Here is a 22,846-nt window from a genome sequence, read left to right on the forward strand (position 1 = left end):
CCCAGATCGAGGGAGATTATCAGTGGTCTTGTATGTCTTCCATTTTCTAATAATTGCTCCCACAGTTGATTTCTTCACACCAAGCTGCTTACCTATTGCAGATTCAGTCTTCCCAGCCTGGTGCAGGTCTACAATTTTGTTTCTGGTGTCCTTTGACAGCTCTTTGGTCTTGGCCATAGTGGAGTTTGGAGTGTGACTGTTTGAGGTTGTGGACAGGTGTCTTTTATACTGATAACAAGTTCAAACAGGTGCCATTAATACAGGTAACGAGTGGAGGACAGAGGAGCCTCTTAAAGAAGAAGTTACAGGTCTGTGAGAGCCAGAAATCTTGCTTGTTTGTAGGTGACCAAATACTTATTTTACCGAGGAATTTACCAATTAATTCATTAAAAATCCTACAATGTGATTTCCTGGATTCTTTCCCCCCATTCTGTCTCTCATAGTTGAAGTGTACCTATGATGAAAAGTACAGGCGTCTCTCATCTTTTTAAGTGGGAGAACTTGCACAATTGGTGGCTGACTAAATACTTTTTTGCCCCACTGTATGTACCCACAACATTATTAATAGAACCATGCACACAAACATCGGATCACACCAAATTGAGAAAACCAAAGTGTCTTTATTATAATCAACATGCAGAATACAGGAAAAAACGGTTTTCAACTCACAGATGAGTGTCTACCACAAACGCTTTGCTAACCTCTCAAAACTCTTTACAATGTAAGAAGGTTATTAAGAAATTATTACAATTATTAAGTTGTTCATTTCCATTTAGCAAAATCTCAAACAAATCTGTAGAAAAGAACCCAAGACAACCCTGAATGTCACTCGAATGACAGAGATACTTTATTTCATAACTAGCAAGCGGGTACTGGAGATTGGATATTAGCAGGAGCTGAATTATTCATGCATTTATGCAGTACACTAACAGGGACACTACCGTTTCCATAAATAACATTTGCAATGCTAATTCTAAGCATTTCGACCTATGCCGTCACACATTTTTTTACTGCCCATATATCTTTTGGTTTACGTAGGCTACTTGCTAGTTATCTAAATAAGGTAGGAATGTCATTTATTTGGGTGGGCTATGGTCTGAGTCTGCATGCTGGTTCAGAAGACTGCTCTTATTTCTATAAACATCTTTTAGATATACATTAGATAGTAATAATTTCCCAGGTGACGCCATTGTGGCCAAACATGCAACAGTCATCAACGGAATATTTCAAATTGTTTCACCAGAACGAGCTAATTCTCTGAGCTAGACTACTGTATGTAGTATGTAATATGGTTATGTGTCCATGTTTGTTTGTGTGTGTTTTGTGCTTTTACATGTGTATATGTATCATACAGTACATACGTTTATATATGTATATATATATATATACATGATATATGTGTGTATTTGAGTGTATGTTTGCATGTAGTCCATTGTCAGGGGCTGAAGGTTCTTGTGGACTCATAGTCCGACATACACTTGGGTTTGATGCCTTTTGCGTTGTAGTAATCCACCACCTGGTTGGGGACTTCTGCCAAAACACTCTTAGCCAGTGCGGCTGGTGAGGCCTGGAGACACAGAGACAGAAGGAGAGCGAGGAAGAGAGGGGCCACAAATACACACACATCATCAGATATCCAGGATTCTAGGTTGCTAAGATTTACTGCTGTACTGCTATCAGTCTGCTGCTGTCAAAGGTCTGGACTACTGAGACCGATGATATCAGACAAACTCATTTGACAACCTCAACACATCCCTTTCACCTTTCCGTACTCTAGTATCATAGTTTCAGCACATGAAATCCTGCCTATTCATTAAAACAATGCATGAAAGTAAATGATCATGCATTAAACCTAGGTACAGATAGTACTGGAAAGTAGTCCAGTCGTGTTTGTTCCTTTTTTTGCTATTATTTAAAAAAAACAGAACAAAAGGCAATTCTAATTTTGATGGGCTAGCATAGGTTTATGGAAAAGGTGTATTTTCCTAACAGGATCCATTGCAGCCAATAAGATGACCTCCATACTAAATAACAAAAACACTTTCCTTGACGACATTAATTGGAGCTATTTGTATCTAGGATGCATGTCGTTAAATTGAGAGCATTCAGGCCTTGCAGAATTGTCATAATCACCTCAGATAAGTGTTTATTATTATTCATTGTATTCTGATCTATTATGTCCTATGTGGATGGTTCAACACTGAGGCAATTATTTCTGTGCTTCTATGTGTGTGTGTGTATATGACTTGTTAAATTATTTATGTAATAAAAAACTAACAAAAAACAGTTAGTCACAAAAAGCCCTTTCAAAATCCAAAGGATGATGTGAAGAATCCATTTTCAAGTTTAAATTTAGATGTCTTATTCCATTAAAGGACTAGATTGATGATGAATTAAATGTAAGACTACAGTAAGAGTACAATATATTCAGATAATGCAAAACACTAAAGACAATACTTACATTCAGTACTGAAAAAGAGGAACATATTCCTATGCGTACATGAATTCACACACATAACTTTGCACACATACAGGTCAGCCACTCGTCTGCCTGAACACACACATGCTCCCACACCGCACACACCTCCAAATCCTCAAAGTGAGAGTCTGTCGTACTCCGTCTCACATAATTCCCAGAGACAATGCACCATCAAAGTGCACCCACCCCAAACCCCGCTCCCTTTCCTTCCTCCTCTCATTTCCAGCCTCCCTCCCTGCTCCTATCTACCTGTTATCCCCCCCCCACACACCCCCTCTGCCTGTCTCACAGCAGCTCCGTCCCGCTAATCCCTTCTGAAAAGAAACGACAGAGCAGAAAATCACCTCTCCACCTCTGTCACACACTCCCTCGCTCCCTTTTGTCTTTAGCTCAGGTCTCCTGTTGAACCCCCCTCTGCCACCACCACAACCACCAGCGGGCACTGTCTCTCTCTATTCATATTCCTCTTCTGCTCCTCCAAATTTTGTTCTTCACCTCACCTCTCTGACTGTGTACTTTCAGGTATATGTTTGTCCTCTGTCGTACATTCTCCCCCTTCTCTCTCTGTTTAGCTGGATGTAATTTGTTGATGTCTCAACCTGTCATAGACCAAACTCACCATAACAGACCGGGCCAAACAGACCCTGTCAAAGTCAGGCAAATTAATGCCACCAGAGAGACACACGTACACACACATGCACACACATACACACACACATGCACATACACAGGCACGCAGTGAGAAGATGGCTGATTGGTTTTGACGAGCACGCCAAGCATATTACGCCCACACATTCACACTCGTTACCCCCTGAATACAGCACTTCTTGACACCCACCCAACACACACACACACACAAACACACACAGATAGAGCCACTGCTGAGTAGAACGTTTTAAATGCTGTTGCTTGGTGTGCCCCCTCGGTGCTGAACCTCGATACTCTTTGAGTAACAAGAACTAATGTTATCTCACACTTTTATCCCACGTTTCCACACATTTCCTCTATATTTCTCCACTGACTCCTGAAACTATCAGTGGCTGCAACCATGGGTCATGCAGACAAATTATGAACGTCATTCCTCAAACACGAACTGTCCTTGGTGAAAGTGCTTTTAAAGCTTTTGCAGCCTCGACTTTGAGTGAGCTACTAAGTCACTTTAAACTACATTATTTTATAAACACAGAAGATTTTAGGGACAGCATTAAGGACTATATTTGAACCTTGAATGCACATGTCCTGTTACTGAACAACACTGCTAATTCATGATGTCATTTGTTTTAAGACCATGACTTGTTTCTTTTATGTGAAATTTCTTATGTTGACATAACTGATATGCATAATTGTCTGCTATTATCCATTTATGTATTTATGCTGCAGATATAAACATAATTTACTGAAGCAAAATTCTAATCTAATTTTATCTAATTCGATCTAATCTAATCTAATTTAATATATTCTAATATAATATAATATAATATAATATAATATAATATAATATAATATAATATAATATAATATAATATAATATAATATAATGCCAAAGCAAGTTACAAATCTCAAAGTGAATATCCTGGTAAATTGGAGGTGAAATAAACAACATCAATAAAGTAATTTGAGTTTGACTATGGGACATTTCTTTAGCATTAGGTAGCCAACACATGTTTTCAATATGTTTTGTTTGTTAAATTATTTCACTAGTTAATTTAATCATATGTAATTTCCCCCATTAGTAGGTAAGGGCTAACAGCAAATCAAGACTAATTTATGTGATATGTTTATTCTCTGTTGAAGTACAGACTAGAGAAAAACTGTGGGCTACTTGATACAAACTTGAATAAAAAGTGCTGCTCTTGTTGTTTTTGTTGCCTTAAAGATACTCTTCAGCATGCCATTTTGGTTCAGGTGCCCCCAATTTGTGTTTGTGAGACACAATTTGTCATGGTCAAATAGGTCACAGCCATGGGATTAAAACTGTGTTTAAATTCAAACACAAAGCTATCAACTTTTGATGATGAACAGCAAGTGGCCGTAACAGGACAACAGAAAACATAGTGTAACGAAAGCACAAGTACAGAAGTGTCAAAAAGGGATCAAACTAAATCAATAATGTCAGCTGCATAACAATCTCTATCAAAAGTTAAGCCACCATCAGCTACTGGTTGTACCAGAACAAATAAGGCTGTATTTGCAAAACCCCTATACAGGAATTGCCGCACGAGGCACAGGAGCGGTTTGAATGCTGGTCTTCATGTGGGGGCATTGATTATTATAGAGGTTATGTCACCATATTTACTGTGTTTCACATGAGACTTTTGCATACGTTTTTATCTGCAGTATATATGTGAAACCTTTGTTTTTCAGTACATTACCTCAGGTGTTGTTCTGGCAACTGTATTGAAAAAAACACTTGGGCCCACTTAGAGGCTTTTTTAAAGTCTGCAGCCTTGAATTCGAAATTCCTTAACGTTTCATGTCCAGGTAGTCTTTTATAACTTCACATTTCTTATGCCCTTTTATGTTGTTATTCAGCTTGAGAAAGCTCTTCAGTTATGTAGTGCCCCCATTTGTATATTTCTTGATGTTGCCTGACCTCCCTGGAGAATTAGTCATATTTCCTGCCCGAATGCATTGCATCAAGAAATTAAAAACTTTTATCCCTCGCCCCTTTACCCCTCCTCAATCACCACCCACGTGTTTGAAGTCCTTGAAGGGGACGAACTGAACGATGTCGCGGAGGACGGGCTCGCCCTTTGGTGAGCGCAGGATCCCGTCGTCCCCGTCCAAAATCTGCATGTCTGTGAAGTCTGCGTTGCCCACACCGACGATGATGACCGACATGGGCAGGTGGGACGCATGCACAATGGCCTCCCGCGTGTCCGCCATGTCGGTGATGACGCCGTCTGTCAGGATCAGCAGGATGAAGTATTCCTGATGGGAGGGGAGGAATAGATGTTCGATGATTTTTCATGTTTTAAAAGGGGCTTCTTGTCAGGGGCTAATTTGAATAAAACTCATTCTAATCCACTAGAGAGCAAGAAAGAAGTGGGAGGAATTACGGCAGAGAGGAATTTGTGCTCTAAAATTTATGACTGGAATTAAATTAATATCAAGCACTTCCTCCCTCTCTTCAATGCATCTCCTCCTGCCCATATAAGTCCCATCTTTTATCCGCTCTGATGTCTCATTTTCAGTTTTTTCATTGCTATTTGTCTTTTCCTTGTCCTCCTGTGTGCCAGGGCAAACACCAACAGTCACAAAAAAAGGAACAAAATAGCCAAGACTTTCCTTTTTCAAAAAATCGTTCTCATTCTCTCGCTCACCATGGCCTCTTTGGTGTGCATCTCCTCTGAGGCAGACGAAGCAACTTTTTGAATGATTGGGGCGATGTTGGTGGGCCCGTAGAGCTGGATCTTAGGGAGGCAATTCTGGTAGGCCTCAACCACGCCTTGGATCCCTGCAAAACACACACACAGGTTCTTTTGACACTTCTATATTTATCTTCCCCTCTATTTGTGACCTCTCCAAGTCAGAGTTCTTGTTCTTCCAAAAGTATCTGCTAAAGTAAATCAGTGATGTGATTACACTACAAGGTGACTGGGCATTTTTCAGAGAGCATTCATACCAAGTCCACAGCAACTCAAACACACACACACACACACACACACACACACACACACACACACACACACACACACACACACACACACACACACACACACACACACACACACACACACACACACACACACACACACACACACCTTCACGGCAGGAATGCAGCTATGTGGGGAGAAGAGCTCAGAAGCCCATTTCACACATAGAGATTAGTGTTGTTTTTCTCTGTATCTTAGAGACCGAAATACTTCCTGCAGCATAGTGACAAATCTCCCAGCTGCATGTGTGTGTGTTAAAGTGTGTGTGTTTGTATATTTGAGGGGAGGAAACAGAGAGTGGGGACAGATTTAAAGGGAGAATTATGGGAATAACTGGGAGGGAGAGATGAGAGGCGTGCAGCAGTGCTACTGCAGGACTGCTTTGGTCCTGTGGCACATCAATAAAAGTTTCTGTGAGTCAAGAAGTCTGTGTAAATATAGTGTAGTGTGTGTGTGTGTGTTTGTTTAATAGCTCACCAGCACATTCAGGATTGTCCTCATCAAAGTTCACGGCGAAATCATGTGAAACCTTCACGATAGGCAGAAAGAGAACACAGAGCCGTTAAGCGCCACATGTTCAGTCCAATTTACAGGTTGACAGATGCATTCTCTTTTCATGTTGATCAAAAGCAATCTGTGCCTCACAAAGAGAACTCAAATCTAAATCTAAAGTAACCAGAACTCCCCCTGCTACTGCAGACACACACACACACACACACACACACACACACACACACACACACACACACACACACACACACACACACACACACACACACACACACACACACACACACACACACACACACACACACACACATGTCCTACCTTGAAGTCAGGTGGTATCAGTGCTCCAAAACCAAACGCAGGGAACATTTTATCACTGGAGAAAGAGAAAGGCACGTGATTCACTGGAAACGATCGAGAAAGGTACAGAGGCAAGGACAAAAAAAGGACAAAAGCCTAGAGAGGGAAAACTAGTGTGTATGTGTGTGTGTGTGCGCGTGTGTCATCGATAGATAAATGATGATTGATGAAGTGCTTTCTACCTGTCATAGTCTTGGCAGATCTCTCCTACAGCCACCAGTGCTTTGAGGTACTCGTTGGGCTGGTAGGGGTGGATGTAGTGGAGGGAGCAGCTGTTTCTGGGATCCCCGTTGGATGCTGTGAAGTCTATTGCCACCTGAGACAGAAACACACACACACACACCGCATGAGTGGGCATGGACAGAAAATGACATGTTGCTATAAATATTGAGGAGATTATATGTGACAAAACTCACTGTGAACTGGATTTGGCAGCCTCCCATGATGTAATCCAGGAAGGAATACATTTTGATGATCTGTCAGGGGGATGTTGAGACATGGAGTCAAGGTAGCATATAATAAAAGCTGAATGAGGTGGATTTAGCTGTGCTTTATTTGATTTAATATCTTTGTTTTTGTACTGTAGGTTGGACAAAACAGGCATTTTGAAGATGATACCTTTGAGAATGAAGCATTATTCGCTGTGACATTTAAACAGTAAACAATTAATCAGCTAAACAATTAATTGGCAGATTAAAGTTACCCTGTGGAGTTTTCTGTACACAAGAAGTGCTATGATTTTACGAGGGGATTATATCCGGGGATGCACTCAAGCTACACACACCCAAATTCCTGCCACGGATTTCACACTACTCCATTAAGTAAGAGTTGGTCAACGATAACGCACCAAGAAGCGTATAAATGAGGCCAATAAAGGCAGGGAAGAAGAAGAAGACTGCTAGCAAGCAATCATTCAAAAAGACACACAGTGCTTTTATGGTGAGACACATTGAATGTTAATATAACTCCACAGGGCATCTTTAATCAATAATGAAGACAATCATTCCTACTTGACATGTGGGACTCATACGGGGAGAGACTTCACCTTGCAGTGGTTGAGAATGACAACGCCAGAGTTTCTGTAATTCTTCTTCTTCATCTGGTATTTAGGGTTGATGCACTCCCACTGAAGCTGGCCAAACACACACACACACACACACACACACACACACACACACACACACACACACACACACACACACACACACACACACACACACACACACACACACACACACACTCGTAAATGTCATGTCATCCAAGAGGTCTGAAATATCTATTTATGGTGTACCTACTTGCTTTACAATTTTCAGTATAACTTATGTTAGTGTTTGTGAACAGATGCATGTGTGGACATTTTTTCCAAATGTTTTGATTGAGTTCTAATTGTATACGTGTTATATGTTTTGTAATTCTGAGATGTTTATCTTCCGGCGTGTTGGATGGTTAACCTGTCCTCATCACCAGCTTATTGGTATATATACTGTATATAAAGGTGTGACAAAGATCCAACTATTATCAAACCATTCATCTTAATGGTGAGTTGGCGTGCAGTCGTTACTCTTTCCGTCTCCTTGTGTGTGCTCACCTGTTTGCCCTCCTGCTCTGTTCTCATCTCCTTAAAGGTGGTCTGAAACTCCCCAATAAAGTCGTGTTTTCCATTAGAGTCCCAGTCCCAGACTGTGCACTGGAACAGACACAAAGAGACACACACACACACACACAAGTGCACACGTTCATTCATTAGAGTGTAGCTGCAACACTGTCATCTAAATGTACACACAAACACATACACACGTGCACCCATGGCATGCAGGGAAATGCCATGCTGAATGATTGATAAGGCGGTGTTGGTGGGGGGGCAATGGAGCGGTGAAATATTAATCGGAGGATGCTGAGAGGGACGTGGCTTAAGAGAGCGCTTTATGTGTGTACGTGTGTGTGTGTTTCATCGTAATAGTTTGTTTCTCTCAAAGGAGCTGCCAGGCAAGATAAATGGCCTCAATCACCAGTGAAATGTGCGGGTCAGCGGGCCATGGCTCTGCACATAATAAAGAAACAACATTATATTTTAAAAAAGGTGTCAAAATGGCACCACTATCTCGACTGTCCCACCGAGGTTTTATAATCAATAATAATACATCACTATGGTCAACAGAGACACTTACCATACAAGGGAGAGATAGATGCTTCTGCCCTTCACAAAGATTTAATGGCTATGCATCGTGTCATTTTGCTGTTGAGCTTTGTGACCTTCTTGCCTGAGGTCACTCCAACATCTCGTCTTCAGAAACAATCCAACAACGATTGATTAACAGCAACCACTGGCAGTAATCCCCTTATTTCCTATCTCCCACTTTAGCTTACAAAGTGCCTGCACCTGAAGTGCGTGTCTGATCATTTGTAGATTGTATGCTTGTCTGTATTTTCGGCAATCATTTTTGTGTGCGTGAGAGAGCGAGCGCTCGATTTTGCAGACTGGCTTCTACTTGAAGTTGCTGAGAGCTGTGCGAGTGAGTAATGAAAAAAAGAAGAATCTCCGTTCCCTTCGCTGAATACTAACAGTTGGCAAAAATAGAGAGAGAGAGAGAGAGAGACCATCAGAGGGACGCTCAGAAAAGTAGAGAGGTGGAGGAAACGGATAAGGAGAAACACAAAGCGTGAGACAGACAGGCTATAGAGGAGGGTTATGCATTTATGCATTGGTCAGTTAAGAGCGCGGTGTAAAGGAAGCACTGGTCTGAATAGAAATCTCTGCCCTGCCATTTCTCACTATAGCTCTGATGCTTCAAACAGGTAGCCGTGGAAACCATAGCCGATGGCATGCATGTGTGCGAGTGAGTGTGTGAGCCCTTTCTCCTGCTGTCAGGAGCCATGCAGAGTTAAGACGCCTCTGAATATTTAATGAACGAGTTCATGGTTATTCATGGTGAGAATAACTGTTTGGAGCTGATGTGCGGCCACCGCTTTCTCACATGCACAAACACGCGCGCAAAGATCTATTCTGGCAAGTAAAGGTGAGAGTTTAGGACGACCACTGAGCTCTTTCACACCAGTCCGGCTCTTTAAATAACACATCAGGACGAAAGGGAAAGGCAGCACATGACCTGACCTCAACTCATGACTCTGGAAGGAGATGATTGAGGCTGCTTTGTTTCTTGCTCACAGGGTTTGATTCATTTATATACGTGTGGGTATGTGGCACTTTGTGAATGTTTTTACAAATCGCATCATTTGTATGCTGCACAAAAACAAAACACCTTGCAAAGAAACACCTGCAGGCCTTCGGGTGCTGTTTGGCCTTTCCCTCTTAATGTGCATTATGTCTCCTTGGAACTTAAATAATGAAGGGAACTTTAGCCAAGGCTCAGATTGTTGCATATTATAGTGAAGGTTAAATAAAATGATGTAAGAAATAGTTACAGTTGCAGACTCACCTTTAGCTCCCTATCGTGGTCACCACTGCAGAGTGTGTTAAAGGAGACTTTGAATGATTTCCAAACTGGGCTCAGATTGTTCATGATCGTCTGCAGAGCAAAAAACATAACAGTTTTTGTTAATCACAGGCCTGAGGCAGAAAATAATACTTCTTTATGCGTGTTTGTGTGTGCATGTAATTACCTCAGTTCTGTGTACCAGCGACTCGGTCCCGTCATCATTTATTCTAAAAATCTCCAGAAAAGGGTCTGACTTGCTGAAGAAATCCTTTACAGGGAAAACACACATGTGAGGCGTTGCCTCATAACTGCCTTTGATCACCATAAATCATTCAAACACTAACAGAATCATTATTTCACCCCTTATTTCTTCCTTTCTTCCACCCATCCCTTTCCTGTCTTCTCCAATTTATCCGCCCCTCCCCGGCTTTCTTCTATCTTTCCCCTAAGGCCCAACTTGTTTGGATTAGTCATCCGTGGCCATGTGTGTGTGTGTGTGGAGGCTGACAATTAATATAGTTATCTGTGTGTGTGGTGGTGTGGCTTAGATAGGAGGGATTTATTGAGGAGAGGGGGCTGCTCACCTATCTCAGCAGGCCTCCTCTAATGCCAGATAGTACTTTTGTGTATTGTGCATGGGTTGCTTCATCGCCATTTCCCAAAGCCCTCCACCCACATACTTCCTCACATAGACACACACACACCTGCCTGCACAGCACACATTCAAACAAATCTCTGAATATTAATTCCTCCCATATCTGAGGGAAAACCACAGGTTTTTAATCTTTTTGAAAGATCACACACAATCACACTAACCTTGTCGTCTAGCTTACGAGCGCTGAAGGAGAGTTCAACGTAATCGTCGTTACCAGACAACTCCTCTGCTGTCACCTTTATAGGGGGGAGTGGAGAGGGGAAGAAAAGGGGGAAGAAGATGAGGAGGGGGAGGCGTAGAGAGAGAGGGCGAGGGCGAGGTAGAGGAAGGAGGTGAGAGAAAATTAGATGGAAATGACGAACAGAACAGATTGAACAGGCAACAACATCAAATTAATTATCTTCAGAGTGTCTGACTGCAAGAGAGGGTGCGTGAGTGATTTGTGGGTGCATGTGTGTGTGTGTAATAGTGGTGGGGCTGACTCTGGAAACAGTGGCGTACAGTTATGGAGGACTTCCCAGCAGTGTTTCCCTGTTTGAGTAGAGCTTTGGTCAGTTTCCTCTGAGAGACGATCTGAAACAAACAGAAACAAAGAGTTCACAACATCAGCTCACATATTCCGGTGTTTCTCCTCGGAGGGACAAGCTCTCCCTGTTACTGTCACCCTGGTGTTACCTCGCACTTCTCCTTAACACTAGCATACAACTGCCTACTTTACACATCCAATAGACAGAAAGCAGCATGGTGGAGTCACCTTTCTCACTACCTGTCAAATGTAATTTTCTCAGGTGTTGTATCTCTGGTTTCTTCTGCCAGCTCCTGGACTATTTTCTCCCATTATTATTTTGGGCTGGCCAGGTGTTACACAAGCTTTAAGTGACTGCTCGAGTTTACATTGGGAGGTCGGTGAGGGTGTCCGACACACAGACAGGCAAACTAAAACAAGGAGCTTTGTTTCTCTGCAGTACCATTAATGCTTTCATATTGCAGGGAGTCATTTGATTCAGAGTTAATCTAAAAAAAACAAGTGACACACAGGTGTCAGTTTAGATATACAAATATAAAAAAGGCTTTAGCTATGTTTTATTTTAAAATGAAATATTACAAGGAAAACAAACGTTTCCTGCCTCCAATTTCATTATTCATAAAACCTGAAATAAAAATGTTTTGGCCACTTGGGGAGAGTAGAAGCAAGCTTGTAGACACAATGCTGACATATTATTTTTAAGTTGATATGCCAAACGTGTTAGCAAACAGTAGCCTTTTTATAATTCATTTGGAACAGTATTTCTAAATGTATACATTTTCCTTTTGATTCGTTTTTGGTCTTCACCAACTCCCAAGAAAGAAATGTGGCTCTTAAGATGCTAAATGCTCAATTATGTTAACAAGAAAATTTAAAAAAAAGTGTTGAAAGATGCCTTAAAGAGGCACACTGCTGAGTTGGGTAATAATTCTCTGTAGTTTTATCACATTGGTAGTCATGTGATCAATTGGTAAAATATAAATATTGATTGAGATGATACAAGGACCACATGTCTTGTATAATCGCTCACATGCTGTCTGTGTCAAAATCACTGACACAATGCATCTGTAACATCGCTTCCCCCTGGCTACATTTTCCAGTGATGAAACCAGCAACTATAGGTGCCGCCACTGAACACGCAAAAAAGATCCAAAATAAACACAGTAAAGCCACAAACAGCATTATATAACACTCACTTTTCTATTATCTGTCTCAATTTTCTACAACATGGATTTCTATAAACAGATCAGTAACAATCACTTTTGAAATGATCAAATGTGCCTCTGGTGCTTTCTTATTGCACTTATATAATGCTCTCCTTTTCTTAACAACACTCTGGATAGACCGCAGCAGCCTGAATGTTGTTGTTTGAACACATACAAAATGTTATCCCTCTTCAATGAACCTCGCTGGCTCTCGCCTACAGAATCCCTTTTGTCCGTGTCAGTTATCTCAGCTCTCCCAACTATTGTAAATCCGAAAGCTTTATGTTGCTGACAGTGTCTCTGACAATGGGTAGTGGACACAAACACTTTAATACTTTTTGGAACTTGTGTCCTTTTTGCCATCACTCTATTTCCTTTTTCTCAGTGTGACTCCGCCTGTGATATCCTGAAATCAACTTGTAAATAAGGACTACAGAAATTGGAATATTTTTTATTAAATGTTCTTGGATATTTAAAGCACGTAAACAAAACACATCTTCAAATCAAAGAGAGGCAACAACACCATTTAGTGAGAAAAAACGACATATGTATAAACGTCTGCACATATAAATGCTTTGAAAAAATCTAAAGCAGTCAGGGCTGTACGTAACTAAGGACTCGAGGACATCGAAAGCTCAATGTAAATGCAGATAGTGAAAGAAAGCGACCTCAAGTGAAAAGACCACATAAGGATTTCCTCCACGTCTAAAGTTGGCCTTTCTAATCTTAAAGTTGCTCTCTTGCCCTTATTAAAGTACACATTACCTGATGCAGACGTTTAAAATCCCAACAAGCTCCATTCACTTTACCAAAGGATTATAAACATGAGCCTTTATGTCTTACACTCTGCATTCATGCCTGCATAGGTCTCACAGAGATGTACATGCTCTGCACTGGTAGACATAACACCCACACCGTATGTGATATACTGGTTTAATGCAATTTTGCATTCACTGATGCACATAAATGCACTCCTGTCATGCATTCACCTGTAGAAGCATGCTCTTATCGTTCGCAGTTTAGATGTGACCTCCACACTACACTCTCACGCACCACTTAGCTTGTGCAGCGACCTACCTAACATGCTGTTTCATATTCATTTAAATAAGCTTGGCTTGTAGGAGATGTCTCTTTTGATGAATAGTGTAGAGTGGAAGGAGACAGTAATAGCAAGTTAACATGGGTATTGCAGTAAGAGTCCAGAACTCTGCTAAAGCTTCACTAAATCACTTTTTTGTGTACTTATCTATCATATCATACTCTGTTTCACATATGCTCCCCATCTGGTCAAGCACTGACCAGTGAAATAGACACACTGACCTGTCCTAAGGTGCACTCCATGGCTCCCAGAAAGTCAGCGTCGCGGAGGCCATTGTTGCCAGAGCTGATGTCATGAAGTTCAAAGCGGAGCCTCTGGACCTCCTCAAAGTAGTAATCCACCAGGAAGATCTTGGAGAAGACTGGGCTGCTACTGCTGCGAATCACCTCTGTACGGTCCACCTGAAAACACACATGTGCATGCATGTGCACAGAGGCAAGGGCGCATGGACACACACACACACACACACACACACACACACACACACACACACACACACACACACACACACACACACACACACACACACACACACACACACACACACACACACACAACACACAACTCCAGGTTAACCCTAGTTCATCCAATGAATTTATTGGAATCTAAAAGAAGACAACTTCTAGTGGATTTAAATGTTCTCAATGACACCAGGACTTTCACGGCCAAACCCCTAGAGGATCATGTAAATGATAGCAGAGTTGGTAAATGAAAAAATAATCTGGTATGTGCAAGTACTACAACAGTAAATACAAAGCTAAACTGTCAAATTGATTTCTATTATTATTTCCATATGAATCAGTCTGTCTCATTGTTTTATTACTTTTTAAGTCCAATTAAAAATACTTGAGTGAGTAGTTTTATAATGTAATTTATTTGAAATATCAACTCTAATATTAATCACTGTTTTTATTGCCTAATTAAATATCAAAATACTACTTTAAAACTATTTTAAGGACCAACAACGTCTTTCATACAAAACACATGATGACAAACAACAAAATCTATTATTCATTTTCTGTTATACAGACTGCTAACACACAGTTTCTAATGTTTTTCATAGATAAGAAGGATTTTTTTGAGTTTCATAAAACTGTGTTACTGTATTGTTTATTAGTTCTACTTTCAATTTAGTTTTTTTATGGTCTTTCCAAAGTAGACTGGAGTATAAATATTTTATTCAACACCCAACACACGTCACTGTGCATTGATTGTGAACTTCAGCAGATGTTTTCTGCACTGAAGCAATTACCACAAATAGCTATTACCACATTGTTTACACTTTTCAACTTGAGGGCATTGGACTGGGAATATGGATTTTGGTTTTGATGGCTAACATCGCACAAGCTGTTTGACAACACAAAGAAGCGACTATCGTTGGAACATTGATCTCCCATTTTCTTCTCTCTAACTGCCTGATGCAGAGAGCAATAGAAAGCCAAACAAAAGTCTGGCTCAGCGCTGCCGACAAAACCTATCCAAGCCTAGCAGCAACAACTGGGTCCCTTTTATTGTTGATAACCCTTTGACCCACACACACAAACATACACACACATGCAGACACAAAAGTGAATGGCACGCCAGCAGACTCAGAAAACACACACACAAACAGATTTGGCCTTTTTCTCACACTAACCCCAACAGGCTGGCATCTTATCAAAGCAAAAATAATCATAAACACAAACACACACACACACACACACACACACACACACACACACACACACACACACACACACACACACACACACACACACACACACACACACACACACACACACACACACACACACACACACACACACACACACACACACACATACATACACAGCCCAGTGGCTTGAACACTCTCTCAACAATTATCCAATTACTGTATTACACTCTGATTCTGATGGGCAGTGATAACATTTGCCCATTCCCACACTCCCACTAAGGGGCTTCTTGTAACACACACACACACACACACACACACACACACACACACACACACACACACACACACACACACACACACACACACACACACACACATGAATACACACACACACACCAGAACACTGCACAAAGTTTTGTGGAGTCTCCAAAGACAGAATAATGCTGCACTACTTTCTGAGCACTTGATCTTGAGCCCCAGTGGAAATCCATGAATGTGTGTTAGAGTGGGTCACTAGCACTGCATGTGTGAGGACGTGTGTGCATGCGTGGGTGTACGTATCTACATATTTAAATAGAAAGATAGTGCACTCAGCATAAGTCTGTCTCACCCAGAAATAAGGGAAGGAGAAGAAAGACGCACTAAGATCCACTTCTTCTTCTTGAAATTCCTCTAGATTTATCTTTTCCCTCATGCTGTGTTCTTACAAAGTTCAGCTAATACAGTGGGAATTAGATGTTTCTCAAAGTAGAATATTCCATCTGAAGCCCCTGAAAGAGCAGGTTGGATCATAGAGATAAAAGGAGGAAAAAGGGAAAACTTACTAGCAAAAAGACCTTTCAGTTTTTTTTTCCAATTTCAGCAGTTTGGTCCATTATCATATAAATCGTAATTTTCTAAATCAAAAATGATCAACAAAATGAATGGGAAAGACAATTTGTTTTGGAGAGCTAATTTCAGAGAAGAAACAAAACCACCAAACTTTTCATTTCAAGGTGACAATAAAAGCATTTGGATAGATAAATACAATCTGTACAGCAATCTCCAAAAGTTATGATTTCTGTAACCTTCTGACAGAATCATCATCCATCATTTATTAGAATCAAACATACCCCGTAATTTAGCGTGAGAAGGGTTAGCAACACAATCACAGCTCTGCATGACAGCGTAGGTCCCTAATTGCACACGATCATTTAGTCAAACATGAATTCTATGATGAGCTTGAATAACTTCGAGTGTTGTATTCAGAGAAATCCTCGAGGAACATAACACTGAGGGCTGATGAAGACGCGTATAATATGCCTCGTAGATCAATCAAGGCCGATGGTGCGGATTGAAAACCCTTCTTTTCATTTAAACTGACGATAAAGGTTTGTAGTAGAAGCAAAATACCCTTCATAACTCAAAGATAAATTGTGTATGAAAAGCTTCAAAGGCCATAATGTTATATCACTAGGGGATTGCTGTAAAAAGCTTTTATGCCAATCAGTCCTATGGGCTCTATGTGGACTCCCACAGCGAATGGCTGAATGAGTTTTACAAGCAAGGACACTCTGACTGATGTAACCATTTTACTTTCATTTGCTGTTTATGAAACTGTGTCATAAAAACACGTCTCTCTGGACTGGAGACACACTTACCCCAACCTCAACCCACCCCCATTACTTTACCTCAAACCACTGCCCGTGCGACTGCATCTTCAGCACCACGCATGGGTCGGGTTTGGAGAGAGCGTCGCGGTCCGAGATCCCCCGGCAGGCCACTCTCAGCTCCACTTTGGCCAGGCACGGGGAGCTGATGAAGCCCAGCGTGGCCTCTGCAGACTCATAGATGTTACTCATGCTGAACACACAATCACACACTGAAAGGAGAGAGAGAGAGAGAGAGAAGATGAAAGACAGGGTTACTTTCTTAAAGATAGACTGACAGACAGACAGATAAATAGACAGATAGATGAACTGTTGTTTGCTTTCACATGAGCAGATGCAGCGGCCGTGACTAAGCAGACAGCACTCAAACCCTTCAAGGTCAGGACTCTGGAGCTACTGAATAACAGACAAGGTCCCTAAATACACACAAATACACACATAACCTGCACAATTAACACCAACACACACAATTAAGCATATGCATGTTAATGCAAAACTTGCATTCGGATGTCTGTACATATTCTGTATACACACGCGCATTCACATACACACACATACACACACAAGATCTGCTGAGCAACCAGAACAAATTGGCTGGGTTTCTCCTCAGGTTTCCACAGTGTATAATGTTCACAGTCCCCAAATAGAATACTGAATACTGTCAGCATCTAATCGCCATGACAGACGTTTTTTCCCCCATGATAAAGTGAAATGAATTGTTAATTATGAAATAAGTCTAAATCGCATTTAAATTGCAAGAAAACAACCCGCATCACAATGAGGTCTGAAAATATCTGGGGCTTTTTATTTGTTCAAGGTGAGAGCTGATTCCAACACAAAATCTAGCTACTCCTGCTTCAAGGTAATGAACTATAAAACAAATCCTAAAGGAGGTTTTGTATACAGCAGTGATGGTCAATATGACACACGCATGTCAATAAAGTTTAATGTGTTACAAGGGACAACGCTCTTGATCTTTAAGGCCGTGCACATCCATCAACCACCCACACAGGTGTGTTCAATTATTCTGCTTAATTAGACCTGTGTGGGCATGTGCAGACTCGGCTTGATTGACATCTTCCTCGCTCTCCTTTTAGTTTTGTTGCACCTGTTCGAGTGAAGCGAACACCTTTACAGTTCTTAATAATACATGGACTCTTGTGACTTGGTGTAATTCCCAGCATAATTCCTTCCACCTGCAACCTGACCAGAGATATTATGAAGTACGGAAAAAACTTGTGTGGGTGTGCAGGACCTTTAGAGGAATAGTTTGACATTTCGGGATATGCGCTTAATCGCTTTCTTGCCGATAATTAAATGAGAAGATCGATACCATTCTTATGTAGGATATGCCTGACGCTACACCTAGGAGCTTAGCTTAGCTTAGCATAAAGACTAGGAACAGCTTGTCTAGCTTTGTCTAATTTACACTTTCTAACTCATCATTCATCTTTTGTGCAAACATTGAGTGAGCTTTAGGTGGACTTTGTTACCTTTAAACAAAGCCAGGCTATCTGCTCCCCGTGCTTTCAGTCTTCATGCTTTGCTAAGCTGCACATCTCCTGAGTGTAGCTTCATATTTAATGGAAAGATATGACACTGGTATCAATCAGTGCAGTACAGAACACTTTGTACAGGACAGTAGATAGTACACTTAAGAATGCATCAAAGTATAATCAATAAAACTTTAAAGAGCTTCTCACATGTGCTCTTTACTCAAAAGCCTACAATTTCTACAGCAGGATCCAGTTGACACCACCTAGAAATCTATTACTATTAGTTTGGAAACACATTATACGTGGCATATATAATTAATCTTAAAAGGCATTTTCCCAGCCCCATAATGTACACGGAGAACTGGGCTGAAACCCTGAGTAGCCTCAAGTCCAGTTAATACAAATTAAAGGATAACCCCAGGTCTGATGTGCTAGATGGTACCAACTGAATATTAATGCAGTGGTCTAGTAGTATCATCCTTAGGGAGCAAAGCTTTTGGAACTGGGTCTGACTCTGACCTGGATGTATCCCTCTCGCTCTCTCTCACTCTCTCTGTCTTCCATAATTCATGTTCCATGTGTGTGTTGGCTGCGGTGATTATTTTTAGCTAAACTCACTGAATGGACTGTATACAGACAAACGGGTGTGGACAGAGCCACAGGGCAGGTTTGTAGCATACAGCAGAGACCTGTGTGTAGGTGGTGCGTAGCTATTTTTTTTTTCTGCTTGTGCCCCGCTGCATGGTGGTGACATGTCTGCATGTGTGTGTTTGTGTGTGTGTGTGTGTGTGTGTGTGCGGGAAGCAGCAGATGCCAGTCTGTTCCGGGTGACAGCAGATGACACCGATAAGTGACAGAGGATGTGGACGATTTCTACAGCAACTGTATTCTAGGAGAGCTGTGTGCCGGATCTGCCGTTACTGTACAGCAAAGGATCAGCTGTCACATGTGTTGCACATTACCAGAGGTGACAATGAAGTTTCAAATCACACTTCGTCACAGGATCTTGCAATAGCCTTTTGGCGAGAAAAAGTCCCAAAAGGGTTTTGGAAAGCTGACAGATGTTTTACATGTACTGTTGTAAAAATGAAATGCATTTGTGGGGAAGGTTTAGGTACTCAGAGCTTGACCGACATCATTTCTGTGTTTTTCCCCCAAGAAATATGACTACAGAAAATGCAATTTCTCACCGTTTTACTGTTGATGGAAGTTACAATCACCAGCATAAACATGCAAACTGCAGATTTAGAGGCTGAACGATTTGTAACAAACTGTTAAATGTGCTCTGAAATATGTGTGGAAATCCAAATAATGCCCAAACGACAAAACTGAGTAGTAATGATTGATTTCTGGGCAGTGAGAGACGTCTAAAGGTAATTCGTAAGATCCTCACTGTCAGCTTCTCCACTCTGTGACAATCAATCATGCCTTAGCGCTTGATTGCCATGACCCTGGCCTTGACCGTGTGTGTTTGTGCAAATGTGTATATGTGTGTGACCATTCACCTTCACGTTTGCACCTGTGCAGAGGGACTGTGGCAAAAGTGGCATTAATGATTCATCCAAAGGTAGGTCTATAACATCAATTACTGTAATTGCTTGTTCACATATTGATTATCAGTCAAAAAGGAGTAACATCGCCATCCAGACACAACACGGGTAGCAAAAGAACTAAAGAACTATGTGGCATGTTATGCAAACCCTATTATGGAATATTAATCATTGACAGTGACACCAACATGCTCAGCTGAAAGAGTGCACACAGGGAAGGCGGCTGGGTGCGAGAAAAAAAAAGACAGAGGGTAGTATCAGAAGTGAAGCAGTCTGGTGTTGCGAACTCGCAGTGTTATTAGAGCTGACACAGAGAGAGAAGCAGTGAGAGTGAGGGAGACAGAGGTTGTGAGAGGGGGGATTAGAGGGATGGAGTGAGACAAAAAACTGGAGAAAGGAAGGCAAGTGAGAGTGAATGAAGCAGAGGAGCGAGAGGAAAAGACAGACAGAGAATGAAGCAGATCTCCCTCTCCCATAGGGCTTATCTTGTTTTGTAGCCCTCAAGCAGAGATAAATTAAAGCAGAGGCATTTCAAGAGTAGCCTTCGAGGTATTTCACAGTATTTCCTCTCAAATCACTGTGGTATTTTAATAATGATAAAATGCTGTTGCCTAAAACCTTGTAAAAAATGACAGTTTTAAGTTCTGTTTAATTCTACAGAATAATTTGCCTTAAAAAAAAAAATCGACAAAGTCTCCCAAGCTGTTGAATAATAAATATGACACATCTGGTTATAAACAATTGATGAACAACTGATATACTTATAAGTCAATACAGGAAAAATGCACAGGGCAGATGTTTGGAATAACCTCCACAGCTGTCATGCAAGCAGGTAAGACATGCATCTCCTGCAGAGAGAAAACTCACCTCAACGACCTGGAGAAAAGATCCGAGCAGAGCCGAGAGAACTTCACTGCCGTTTAGCCTACTTGACAATCAGGGATGCCTCACCGCCTCCGGACCCATCTCCCTCCTCTCACTCTTTGTCTATAGGTTCTCCTCAGTCCCCTACACTGCAGAGCCCGGACGGTTTTGACGGAGACAGTTGCTGCTTTCCAATCCCCACAGGGCGGTGAGGATGCAAGATGAAGAGGAGGATGAGGAGGAGGAGGAGGAGGAGGACGGTGCGCCACTTAACTGGAGTTTGTAATCCGCTGGCTCCACCGGGGGCCGCAGAGAGCGCACCGTGCCCGGGGACCAGCTGCCTTCGGAGCACGGTGCATCAGCGCCATCTGGTGGTTGTTACAGTGAACTGCAGCGTATAAAAACTGATTTTCCGGTTTCTCAGCTTTGATTGGCTGCGATGTGCTTCAGCGGTTTAATAACAAGCGATGACCGCACACCTGAGACCACTTGGTAGTTATTAAGGTTCACACTGTGCCCAATATTCATTGGTTCAGATCCATTTAAATCGCCTGAGCATAATGTATGAAGCGTTTTCTGCTGCTGTAATTAGAAAATATAGGTTCTCCAAGTGCTGTTTTTAAAGTTTTTAATGGGTTTTGTTGGTTTTCGAATTGTTTTGTAGTTTACATTTGTTGGCTCCTGTTTCATCACCACCTTATTACCCACCAGGGTTATAAAACAATATATATTGATCTTATATCCCTGCTAAACGTGCACTGACTTCTAATATTCTCAAAACTGAATGAGTGTATTGAACTGCAAAAGTAGGCAACTTTAGATGTTTAATACAGGGCTGTATAACTTTACTTGTGTTATTGTCTAAACCTGTTTTAAAATCACTGGTGCTCTTTATTTCAACTTTTAATATAGGCTATGCATATTGGTCACTTTGAAGTGCATCCAATTCCTACATGGTATTACAGCTTTATCTCAATCCTGTGGATTTAGGCCCAGTGCCATATTATTCACAAATCAAGGCATTAACTTACGAGGCACATTTTAAGAGGATATTTAGTCTGAATCGGATTTGTGAAAGCCCAATTTATCCAGATTTATTCTGATAAATCGGCCAGGACAAGCATAGGGCACACTGTAGCAAAAACTATTATATTATTCAATTGTAATAGCCTATAATTGATATAATATCCTTGGCTTTATACCACTAGAATACATTGGTTCATTAGACCAGTGGTTCTCAAATGGGGGTACGTGAGATACAAATATATTAATCCTTTAAATAGTTATTTAATACATATTCAATACAAGTGTTTATAATAATATGCAATAACAATATAAGTAAGTTAATCAATTGATTTCAATGCAACAATGCAATCTTCAGTGTTGACAGTTTAATAAATCAGACACAGATGTGTATTACATGCATATGTGTCCTTGGGCAAGACACTTAACCCCAAGTTGCTCCTGAAGGCTTGCCATCGGTGTGGACTGGATGTTGCATGAATGTTAGTTAGAGTCTGATGGTGGCACCTTGATGGTAGCCTGTCATCAGTGTGTGAATGGGTGAATGATATGTAATATACTACTGATTGTAAGTCGCTTTGGAGAAAAGCGTCTGCTAAATGACTGTAATGTAATGTAATGTAATATAATATCCTTGGCTTTATACCACTAGAATACATTGGTTCATTAGACCAGTGGTTCTCAAA

At 41.2% G+C, this 22,846-nt stretch overlaps 1 protein-coding gene across 1 annotated transcript; it reads right to left on the minus strand.

Annotated features, from left to right (window-relative positions):
* Positions 1-1,320: 1,320 nt before the first annotated feature.
* On the minus strand, positions 1,321-21,665 carry LOC129097634 (copine-4-like). The gene is made up of 17 exons (XM_054606535.1): positions 21,617-21,665; positions 21,317-21,505; positions 17,249-17,439; positions 14,146-14,325; positions 11,596-11,667; positions 11,256-11,330; positions 10,624-10,707; positions 10,440-10,529; positions 8,591-8,689; positions 8,048-8,134; positions 7,419-7,478; positions 7,185-7,318; positions 6,964-7,018; positions 6,613-6,664; positions 5,803-5,936; positions 5,174-5,410; positions 1,321-1,567 (listed from the first exon to the last, which is right to left on the minus strand). The coding sequence occupies exons 1-17, from the start codon at positions 21,663-21,665 to the stop codon at positions 1,436-1,438; spliced, it is 1,920 nt and encodes a 639-aa protein (XP_054462510.1). The 3' UTR covers positions 1,321-1,435.
* Positions 21,666-22,846: the final 1,181 nt, after the last annotated feature.

Source organism: Anoplopoma fimbria, chromosome 10 (genome assembly GCF_027596085.1).
Source record: "Anoplopoma fimbria isolate UVic2021 breed Golden Eagle Sablefish chromosome 10, Afim_UVic_2022, whole genome shotgun sequence".
Classification (NCBI taxonomy): Eukaryota; Metazoa; Chordata; class Actinopteri; order Perciformes; family Anoplopomatidae; genus Anoplopoma; species Anoplopoma fimbria.

What these genes read in the sequence shown, in the direction of transcription:
- LOC129097634 (XM_054606535.1), bottom strand. Translation starts at nt 21,665, where the DNA reads ATGAATATTGGGCACAGTGTGAACCTTAATAACTACCAAGTGGTCTCA. An exon ending in GGGATTGGAAAGCAGCAACT is followed by an intron (nt 17,440 to 21,316) that starts GTCTCCGTCAAA and finishes CTCTCCTTTCAG; the next exon opens with TGTGTGATTGTGTGTTCAGC. An exon ending in CTCGTAAGCTAGACGACAAG is followed by an intron (nt 10,708 to 11,255) that starts GTTAGTGTGATT and finishes TTCCCTGTAAAG; the next exon opens with GATTTCTTCAGCAAGTCAGA.